The following is a 12123-nucleotide window of genomic DNA, read 5'->3' as shown; positions in this document are numbered from 1 at the left end:
TTTTCATTTTACTACAACTGTACTTATAGCTGTAAGTTTTCTTTTTATTAAATAAATAAATAAATAAATAAATAAATACTACTCACTTTTTATAAGTAAGCTGTCGTCCTTATTCCTCGTATATCTCGGATGGTGGGTGATGATATAATGGTTGTGGTACCACACGGTGCGCGGCGGTGGCACCCCCACGCTCCGACACGAGAGCACCAGCGAGCCTCGCACTGGTACCACCACCTCACCACCGAGCGATGCCACACCGGCTACGACTAAAGCAATAGACGCAGAGATTTGTTTGTGTTATTGGACGCTTCGCCTGATGGTAAAGTAAATGCACTGTCCATTATCGATGTTGGTATCATAGTGTTACGGGTTTTGCGAACCAGAAAGGACCAGGAATATGTCATAAAGAAAATGGGAAGGAGAAAAATCACAGACAATCCGTAAGATAGTTACGGGTTTTTTACAGATTTATACACCTTTTGTTTAAAGGAAACTAAATCGTAAACAGCCAGAAATAAAGCAGTCGTTCTAAAGTTTACTTGTCCCAGGTAGTTAATCATTATCAATTATACACACACATGAAATTTGATGCGCATGGTAATTGTATATTTTATATTTTCGTTTCATTCCACTTATTTATTTCTTTATTTTATACTTTATTACACAGACAGAAGATAGAGAAATACAGAAAGAAAATGCAATAAAAAAAAAAACATGTACAGCTGACGGTCTTATCGCTAAGCATCTCTTCCACTCCATATGCAATGCGTAGGAAGAGATATTTAAGGGAGGTGGGTGAGCAAAAAATAAGGCGTGAGGAGAAGAAAACTCGGAAAATTATTATAAGACGATACTTATGTTTAATAACACACATTTGAAAACGAAATTTTGGTGTATAAACACTCAATGTGATATAAATCAGGATTCCTGTTTTACCGCAAGGGAGCATTAAATCGGGATAAAAAGTATCCTATCACCCCAGTCAGCAGTTATATTAGTGTGAAGTATGATTTTAATATATTTAAGCCAACTTATAAATTAGCGGTTAACATTCTTAAATTAAAATAGTATGTAATATGGTATCATTAATTAAAAACCATATCATGAACTAATAAACACATCATTAATTAAATAGAAACTGCGTTTAAACCATAGCGAGCTCGAAAGAAGTTTAAATCATTAGGGACATAAATTTCACGTGGCTTAGATAATAAGCAGTTCCTGGAAAGTTTCTTAAGTGTCTTCGAGTAAATGGCAACTCAGTTTAATAAAAAATTTAACGCGAGGAACTTAAAAATATTAGTTAAATATATAATCGGTACGGTAATCGCGATAAACAAAACCATAATGTTAAAAACCAAAATTAATTTAACCAATGCTCTCAAATATTTTTGGTTTTTTTTCTTTAACTGTCAACTTCTTCAAAAAAGGAGGTTATCAATTCGACTGTTTTTTGTGTTTATTACTCATACATAGTCACAATTTTTCGAGATGAATCGATTGTTATACAAATATGTATATGAATATGCGTTTATATACAAAAATAAAGAAGAGAAAATAGGAAACTCAGATTTTAACATATTAAGACTCGTATTTCTAGAATGTTCTTAGTATTCTAGTTATCTATAAAGTGTTACAATGATTCAACCGCTTTGTCTGTCTTTCAAGTACAACAAAGCTAGCATAGCATACAGGAGTGGTTGTGTCATCGGTTTGTGGTTGCAACAATATATGCTTGAGAAAGCGCAGTTCAAATAACAAACGCACATACATTAATATGTATCCCTTATGTACGAAAATCGACCTATACTAGGTTCGTCCTGAAAACAATTACGTGTGAACCAATACATTTTTAAAGAAAATTTTGAATAGACTAATAATATAAAAGTGAACGAAGCTGTCTATAACACTTTGAAGTCAAAAAATGTATCAAATGAAATGAGTGATGGAAATACCTTGAGACCTTGACTTGCGGTCTTACTCACGTCATTGATGTTTTATAGCCTAAAGCCTTCATCAATTAATGGGCAATCTAAAACTGACTGAATTTTTCAAATCGGATCAGCACGTCCTGAGATTAACGCGTTTAGCTGAACAAACAAACTCTTCAGCTTTATAATATTAGTATAGATGTATAAAGCAGTAGGTACAAGATTATAATACCTCTTTGCTGAGGAGCATCAGTAACTCTTCTGCTTTCTGGCCCTTCGCCTATAACAGTGCTGGCTGTCACCCATACATCGTATTGCTTGCCCTCTTGAAGTCCCTTCAGTTCGAGGGCTTGAGTCTCTTCATATGTTGACTCTTGCGCGTCCACTCTTTGAGATTCGGGTCCGTCGTTGCTAAATAAATATACACCTTATGTTAATGGTAGTATAGTAATATTTTTTTTTACTTTTTTTAATCGCGGAGTTATAAAGAATCAACAGTGGAAGATGCGAACAGTTGAAAATCCAAGGTGCAAACAATATTTATCATATTTTAACTGTTTAACTGGTGCTTGACTAAGAAAATATTATTACAAAATAAAATTTTAGTGATATCAGTGCCATCTCATAAATCCTAAATGCCTGAATAAAATTATATGTATAACAGTATAATAATATGTTATCTATAGAATAACTCATCGTAGCCGCGAAAATCCTTGTTAAATTTTCTAAGAAGTTTACCGGTTAAAGGTCACTAACTTAGATTTCAGGAGTAACATTTAAATAAGCTTTTAATTAAAAGTAATCCTCTAAACTACTTACTCGATATCAAAATTTCAGCAGGCTTCGCAATAATTAAGTCGGTATAATGAGATATTTTAACGTCGAAATAACGAGATTATACAAACGCACATAATATATAACCCGTAGTTCAATTGTTACATAGGTAAAAGTAAAAGATTTCTTTAGCTGAATAACTGAAATGAATAGGCCAAAATTGTATCGTTATTGCATTTATTATTGGAATGACTTACAATATTTAATTGAAACTAATACTTATGTATTACTAGCTTTACGCTCACGTCTTCGCCCGCGTGGTAAAAGGATTTTTTGAAGGGAATTAGAAATTTCATAGCGGTAAGAAGCCCACTAGCCTTTCTTTCCAAACATATAACATAGCATAAAATCCCTTCGTCTCGGCGTGAAAGAGAGACAAACAAACACACTTAGGCACTTATAATGTTACTGGTTTTGCCCGCGGCTTCGCACGCGTTAAATTCGGAGTAGTTTATATGTACATACATATAAACCTTCCTCTTGAATCACTATCTATTAAAAATAAACCCCGTGGTGTAGTGATAGTAAGGGTTTGGTATCAGAAACCTATAATCATGCTTAAGAGTAAATAAATATAAATTTCTATAATTCAATTATGCTAGTCTAGACTTATCTATTCCAAAATTAAACGAACTAGATCACAAAAACGCATTTATAGGTAGCGTCAAAACAAACCCAGTCAACAACCGACTAAATATAACGTGTTTATAAATAAAGGAAATAGAATCTTAAATCAACTCACCTTGCGCTGGATTTGCAATAAACGGTATAATGGAGCAACTTCCCGTTTGGTTGTTTCGGTCGCTTCCAACTGACTAGCAGTGTTGTTGATGATTGAGAAAGAAGTTTGATTTCTGCTGGCGCTTCTGGTACTAAAAATTTGTTTTATTTTAGGTGACTAGTCCACAGGTGTGCATGAGACGGATATGCTAATTATATTAAGCAAATATTGTTTATTTTTTCGATCTTAGGAAGTCTCGATACGGTGGATAGTCGAAGTTAGAAGTGTTAAAACTGAAGCAAAAGTTATCGATCATAAATTTTCGACTACAATTTTACGACGAAGTAATAAACATTGTACGGAGAACGGAAAATCACTCAATAAAGGTCTTTCTTTGAGATAATATCTCTCATTTATAAATTGAATTATAGATATGAGTATGTCGGCAACGAAATTATGATATTTTAAGGTTAACATCATTTACATTCCTTAATTCTTATTTAAGATTCATTCCTAATCGTCGTTATTAATCACAAATCAATAAAACACTAATTTAAAATAAGAATATAGTTGAATATTATTTTAAAACAAATTTCAATTTGAAATAAAGGGTTATCAATTCCACCGCATTCTTTGTTCGTTATTAAACAGTACATTCCTATTACTATATTTATAATAATTGACTATATATATATATATATAACATAATATATTCTTATAAAACCCATACACAAAAACTGAACAAAACTCTTACCATCCTGCAAAGTGGAACACACGATAGGAAATGAGTACGGTCCAACGCCGTAATTGGAAAATCCAGCTACTTTAACTGTGTAATTTGTATACTTATTCAGCCCTTGCAAGCGCACTTCTGTGACTGGTGTGCTGGCGTTGAGCCATTGACGACCTGTTAGAAATTGTTATATTGAAAAATAATAAAATAGTGTCGAAAGATATATGATAATAAGAACCGTATATTTTGAGATTAAGGTATTGTCTATAGTTATTGTTGAAATTGAGGGCTTCTAAATTGTCATAATTCATTAATTAAATTGACTTAATACATTATTGCACCTTACTTTTATTTAAATACATATTAATTCATATTGATGTATATTAACTATAGCTTTCTTTTTGTAATTAAGACCAAATTCATTTAATATTTTTGAGGGTTTAAAGTAACTTTAGTGGATAACGTGGTGTATTTGTACATTATATTGTCTTGCTTATTTTAATATAAAATTATTTTTCATGGTAAACATTTGTTGTGTTGCAACAGTTGACCGACAAAAATGTTGCTACAAACTGAAAACTAAACGATACGTTATCGGTCCTCGGGCGAGAACCTTTCAAGATGCGCTGTCAACTCTGCAACACACATAGCTTCCAGAAACATGTTAATTGCTGCCACCAATTCCGCAACATATTGTTTCATTATTTATAACTATTTTACCCAAAATAAGAAAGAAATAAATTACCCTGTGCAGCATACAGCACGGTGTAACCAACGAGAGAGCCGGCCTGTTTGTGGTGGGGTATTGGCTGCCAACTCACGCGCAGCGCTGTTGACGTCACCCCCCCACATTCTACTGATGTCGGACCTTCTTCGGGAGCTATGGGAATATTTATGTTTATGATCCATTTGTATAAAAAAGAGTACAATTTTTTTGCGCGGTCTTATCCCTTCAACCGTGGTTCATGTATAGCTACCCTACAGCTTTCCTCAATAAATGGGCTATCTAACACTGAAAGAATTATAAATCAGACCGGTAGTTGCTGAAATTATTATTTAAACATATAGTATTATTTAAACATATAGTGAAAGGAAAATGGTATATATTGGGTATCCTTTAACCGAATTTTTTGCAGGTAGTTGCAGAAAAGGCAAGATTGGAAATGTAGAGAGTATATATAGCCAAAACTTAGATAACATAGTTTTTTGTTCATGTATACAGTTTTAATGCGATACATTTATAATGAGTGAGATTTATTCCTTATAGTTACTACGGCAGTCTAATGAATTCCTCCACAATACAAAGGTATTGATATAAGACAGTAGATCTTTTTCAAACTCCTGTTGTATTATTTTTGTAATCAACTCGATTAAAAACCAGTAGAAAAACACATTTCAACTTTTCGATTTTTTTTATTTTCATGGCTTGTTTTCAAACGCACCTACTTAACATTAGTGGATCATATTTTAAATTTGTAAGACTGAATACATATTTACTTAAAATATTCAAGTCAGCAGGTTGTACCTCATTAAACATGATAGTTAAACAGCTCAAATTTTCAGAGATTATGCGTTATTGTTGTTGTTTTAACAACAAATAATATAAAATCAAGGTTAAGCAAAAGTTTGAAGATTTTGTTACTATTCAGCTTAATTTTTGGAAACTCTTAGTGTTGCGAGTCTGATTCGCACTCCAATTTTTTTATTTTATTTATTAGGTTTACACTGCGTGAAGACATAGCAATTGTATGGAGTTTTATTAGACCAGATTCGACTAAAGAAATATGTGAAAGATCACTGGCTGGATCATGTATGTATTGTGTGTGTGTTTCACAGAAAAATACACTTGAGCATAAAAACATATAAAAAATAAACGTAGCTTATTTTAATTACAAACTCTTTTGTGTCTTAAAGTAATCTTAATATCCCGCGAAAACTAATTAAAAACACCTCTCTAGATATTACAATAAAGGAAAAATTAAAAAGACACTTAATGTACAGATTAAGCTCACAAAAGCTCGAAGTTTGAACAGTGGGCGTTAATTATGTTTCAACTGAAACGAAAAATTAATATTAAAAAGGTGAAAAGCAATTTAAATTGAGGATGTTTGCTAAAACAACGACTGGGCGTGATTACTGTTGAGTTTTTATGTTATTTCGACTAACGATTTATATATCTGTATCTAATACTATTTATATTAACAATATATAGAGGTAAAGAGTTTTCTTGTTTGTTTGAGCACGTTTATCTCAACAACTAGTCTACCGTATTCAAAAATTCTTCCACTCTGGGATATGTATGTTATCCCTGAGTTCTATGCTACTAGTATTATAAATGCAAAAGTTTGTAAGGATGTGTGTGCGTTTGTTGCTCTTTCACGCAAAAACTACTGAACCGATTGCAGTGAAATTTTGTACGTAGATAGTTGGACAACTGGAATAACATATAGGCAACTTTTTATCCCGATATTCCTACGGGATACGGACTTACGCGGGTGAAACCGCGGGGCGCAGCTAGTAGGCTATATTTGTATGAGCGGATCGCTAATAAGAGCTAAAAGACAAAAATAACACCAGTGTATAATGCTCGCTTTTCGATATTCAAGTATATTGGCCCAGATATGCGGGTCCGTGAGATATTTAGTTCATTTTGCAAGTAGGTCATTAGTTGCAACACCTTGTGCCTACGTAAAAGTTATACGCTAACTTGTGGGCGACTTTTTTAATATCGCAGTGGAATGTATTACAGCGTTTTATTTATAAACTCTTTAAAGTTTTGAACCTACGACTTTTTATTAAACATATCTATATATGAATTAACCAATAACCATATTGATTATTAGCTGTTTGCCTAGTTCGCCCTTGTTAGCCTTGTTCATGGCACTTATATAGCCTATGTCACTCAGTAAAATTTCAGCTTTCTCATGGTGAACGAATTTTTAAAAATTAGTCCCGTGGTTTTTCCGTGAAAAATTTATATACTTCATAACGTTACGAACATACCAAATACAAAAGTTTCCTTTTTATAATATTAGTGTAGTCAAATTTTATATTATAATTTTAAATTCGTTTAACTTCTTAAAGTGTTTCGGCCACTTTTACAAAGGCAGTTAAACGAATGAACCCCTAATGAGGGGCGATGGCTGGTTTATTTTTTTAATTAATATTCTTGAATTTGCTGCATTTAATTAGAAGAAGACATCCTTATTAACACAGGAGCATTATGAAAAAATTACAAGTTAAAATATGTATTTCACATGAAACTCTGATCACGGAATTAATAAAAAACAGTAGGTACATTTTCGTTATATTTTACGTACAACGGAGGTAAAATTAACGCTCATTCATTACACATGAAATCCCAATTTGCAACATGTTTTATTGCAAAAACAACCTTAATTTATATACTTCAAAGCGCATCAGTTATACCGTAAGATATCATTTTTGTAATTCAGAGGTACGCTTCAAAAATGACAAATAGAAGATAATATAATAACAATATTAAAATTATGGTTTCGCTTGAATTCAAGGATTAATTTTAAGAAAATCTATAATATATAAGGTAATAAGAAAAGAATAATGATATTTCTTACATTAAATTTTGATTTTTGTGTCAGTATCTATGTAATGTTCTTAAAAATTTCATCAACAATGGCATTTAGTTACCACTAGTTCTATCTAGGGAAAACGCGTTCTTACGGGTTTTAACGGTAGCATGTATATATCTACAAAAGTTTTATAGTATTACAAACTTTTACAAGATATCAATAATAATAAATAGATATGAAATACTTACCTCCCTCCCTTGTATCTTCAAATAGAGGAATCGAAAAGGGTCCATTTCCAGCGCTATTGAAAGCTGCTACTGATATCGCGTACCTTAGGAAAGCAATTATATAGTTAAACAATTTGTTTCTATTTAAGTATATTCATATAGAGAAAAACATTTTTAAGGAAATATATTTAAATTAAATTTTAGTTTTATAGCATTCAAATCCTACTAATAGTATAAATGTGAAAGTTTGTAAGGATGTGTGTGTGTTTGCTCCTCTTTCACGCATAAACTACTGAACCGATTGCAATGAAATTTGGTACGTAGACAGCTGGACAACTGGAATAACATATATGTTATCGGAATATCGGAATAAAAGGTTGCCTATAGGCAACCTTTTATTCCGATATTCTAACGGGATACGGACTTACGCGGGTGAAACCGCTGGGCGCAACTAGTACTTAATAAATAAGAAATTTTTAATTAATAGAAAAAAATTTGATCACCAGCATCATAAGATTAAAAAAAACTAATCGAAAAATATATTAATTCATGATGTGACAATTGTCTTTAGTCGTCATTATCATCATTGGCGAAGGAGCTGGTAGGTAGGTAGGTCACCGGTTAGCGCTGCCACCACCCATTGTCATTGACGAGGTGAATAAAGGAAAGGACTGGATAGAGTAAGGAAAAATAGGAAGGAAGGAAGAGCCTATAGCCTCACTCACTAAACGAAAAACAGTAGTTATCGCATGGTAATGTTAGCTGATTATCTGTTGCAAGCTGTCTCGATTCGTAGCAAAGATGGCTCGGCCTCTATATTAAACCCTTTCGAGTATTCGTTTTATAAAAACCCTTTCGAAATTTTTGATTATAAACTCGGACCAACTGCTAGATACGTGTGTGCGTAATGTGTTTGCTTCTTACACGTAATATGCTGTAAGAACTTCCTCTGTGTGCGTGTAAATTGCGTGGCTAATGTCAAATTATCAGATAAACATTGGCCCACATTATTTCGACAAGTATGAGTAAAACTTTATATTCTATCCAGTCATATTAATTATCGAAACATAAAATTATAACTCGAAGTCTATTGTAAAATACAAAATAAAGACTATTATTATAAACGTAGTAGGTTTCGTTTCAATCTTTAATCATTAATGAATGAAATATAAAACGAAATTAATTCGTAGAAACGGAACATCGAACAGTTCATAATACGTCCATCAAATATGACATTTCAGCTTTAAAGGTCAATAACATATTATTTTTCATTTCGAAATTATTTAACTGGGTCAATAGGTAGATATGAGACGTCGTAATTAATATTTTTAGTATTAAAAACTTTAATCATGTGAGCTTTTCTTTAAAATCGTTGATGAAATTATGTAACACTAGCTGCGCCCCGCGGTTTCACCCGCGTAAATCCGTATCCCGTAGGAATATCGGGATAAAAAGTTGCCTATATGTTATTCCCGTTGTCCAGCTGTCGACGTACCAAATTTCATTGCAATTGGTTCAGTAGTATTTGCGTGGAATAGTAACAAACACTAACACGTCCTTACAAACTTTCTTATTTATAATATTAATAGGATTGGTAATGTGTCAATTTTCAGGTAATTAATGGTTTTTATAATAAAAAAATCTCGTTCTCAATTTATATAAAAACGGAAAAAAGACATTCAAAATTATTACAAATTGGCAATAATTGTCATGTTGCATCTATTATAAAAGACACATAGATAGATAGATAAAATGTTTATTAAAAGAACACATTAAATAAAATATGTAATGGTCACAAACCTTACTCCTTTCAGCAGACCAGTGATTATTGTTTCTTGTTTAGAATAAACGGACGTTGTTTTGATTATTTTGTCACCGCTCTCTGGAGATTCTATTATATAAACAAATTTATTTAATACAATATGAACAGGTATATTAAATACAATATGACATAGACCAAATAATTTATATCATAGGTAAAATTATTTGATCTGATTTTAGAGCCGCCGCGTGTTGCGGGGCAAGGTAAAACTAATCTTGTCTGTAACGATAAATTCTGAAAAGTTGCGATTAATATAAATAAAAGTGAAGTCCCGTGTCCCCTACTGGGGTATGGGGCAGATGATGTACATTTGTTTCACTGATCGATTTTCTTTACGGACAAGTTGGTGATCAGCCTTCCGTGTCCTGCCAGACCGAGACATTTTTTTTTTGTGCGTCCCCACCTGGAATTGAACCCAGGACCCCTCGAGTATACGCTCACGCGTTAACCACTGTGCCAAGGAGGCGGTCGATTAATATAAACGTGTCATATCAATTTATTTTTGTATTAAAAAAATTAATTTATATGTAAAAATATTTCTACAATATTTTTTTTTTTTTTATGTCATCATATTGACTGGGTCTAAGAAAACACAATTAAATATAGCATCAAAATCTTACCTTTCATTCCAATCAACTGTGGAACTGCCCGTATCCTATATCCCAGTATCAATCCATTGTGAGTATCGGTTGGGGGAGGGAGCCATCTAGCGAGGAGTTCGCCAGGTGATGAGGTTTGTTCCAGCTGAACTCCAATTGGCGGTGAAGAAGGAGCTAAATCAAAATATGTTTTAAATCAATAGTATTAAAGTCCAATTATAAACCTAGGTTAAACACTTGCTTAAAAATATCTCATTCATATATAACTATCTTCATGTCCAGGCTCCGCCCGGGAATTTATTGTAATTGGAACCATGTTAAACAATCCTCTCATTTAATTTGGATCAAACTGCACATGGTGTGTAAATTTGATTAAAATCGGTTGAGTAGTTTAGAAGTCCATCGCGGGCAAACAACATGACTCGTAATTTATATATATTGAACTATGATTTTCGCTGTCATAACGTTAAGTTGTCCTGTTCTTAGCATTGATTGGGTGAAAAGTTTTTTTAAACATTTATTAATTAAGAGTCCATAATTCTGTCAGTCTCCCAACTGATTTCTTCCAGATCACATCTATTTACTGACAGATTATGGCAATAATGGAATGGACTTTGTATTAGCCCTAATACTTTCGCAGTAAACTATCCCTGGGATGTCTTTATCAACATTGGCCGGATCGGAATTTGTTCAGAAGAAATAAACCCTTATATTTTTCTTCAAACAATCACTGAAATCACTGAGTCATTTTTTCGAGATTGATCCGCAAATATTTTAGTTCTTACAACTGTTACAGACCATTTCATAAGAGCCACATACTTATCGTTACGAAACCCCAATTCCCGATACCAAGGGAATCATCACAGGTCACTGTTATATCAGCGAATATTCTAGCAAAATACACTGGGATTTATTTGATGTATTACGTCATTCCCAAGCGGATACAGTGAACTATCCTGACATTGATAAATTAAAGATACGGAGTAAGACGAAATCTTATCTCGGGGGAGCCAGCTGTATTACAGAAATGGAATATTTAGTATCTTGTACTCTATTTGGTATTCGGATGTAATTGACAAAGGACAGCGTTGATACTGTAGCAATTAATGATGTTAGCAAGTTATTACACCCAGTATTAGGCAGTTTATTTTTTATTTTAATGAAAGTCATACATGAGATTATTTCAAGGTGTGAAGTGTGTTTTTCAATTGTATTTAAAAAAAAAACAAATTATATCAGTTATTATTTGTAACTTTAATATTACTAGGTTGGTTCAAAATGATTTTTTTAGATAAGATCCGCTATATATCTACGAAATTCGTAACAAGTCATGAATAATAAAAAAATTGGCCTTTGATTATATAAAGAATATTTATTCAATGATATCTCTGTATTGTTCAATTATATTCTAACGTGTCTTATCGTCAATTTTACTGCTTTACATAACAAAGAAAAATATCATTACTATTTGCTATAGAAGTGATATTGTTTATACTAAAATTCATTTATAATAATGTGTTTCTCGTATTAAAGATGAATCTTATTAATTAATAAACCCCTGAAATACAGCGAAAGCTATATTAGGAGTCTGGGGTACATATTTTACGCAATGCATAATTAGTTCAATGATTTTTATTTTTATTTTTTATATTTAATCAAATATGATATTTTTTTGCTACTAAAATGTAATATAGTGTGTGTGTGTGTG

At 32.4% G+C, this 12123-nt stretch overlaps 1 protein-coding gene across 1 annotated transcript in view; it reads right to left on the bottom strand.

The window, feature by feature from the left end:
* Positions 1-12123, bottom strand: part of LOC119836818 (Down syndrome cell adhesion molecule-like protein Dscam2) — a 54477-nt gene that overhangs the window by 12807 nt on the left and 29547 nt on the right. The window contains exons 16-23 of the mRNA XM_038362292.1: positions 10437-10589; positions 9795-9885; positions 8016-8098; positions 4965-5099; positions 4241-4393; positions 3508-3637; positions 2164-2342; positions 87-266 (exon numbers count right to left, since the gene is read on the bottom strand). Of these exons, the coding sequence (XP_038218220.1) occupies positions 87-266; positions 2164-2342; positions 3508-3637; positions 4241-4393; positions 4965-5099; positions 8016-8098; positions 9795-9885; positions 10437-10589 (1104 nt within the window). The remainder of the gene's footprint in view (positions 1-86; positions 267-2163; positions 2343-3507; positions 3638-4240; positions 4394-4964; positions 5100-8015; positions 8099-9794; positions 9886-10436; positions 10590-12123) is intronic.

This window comes from Zerene cesonia, chromosome 25, assembly GCF_012273895.1.
Source record: "Zerene cesonia ecotype Mississippi chromosome 25, Zerene_cesonia_1.1, whole genome shotgun sequence".
NCBI lineage: Eukaryota > Metazoa > Arthropoda > Insecta > Lepidoptera > Pieridae > Zerene > Zerene cesonia.
This window is presented reverse-complemented; position numbering and strand designations above follow the sequence as displayed.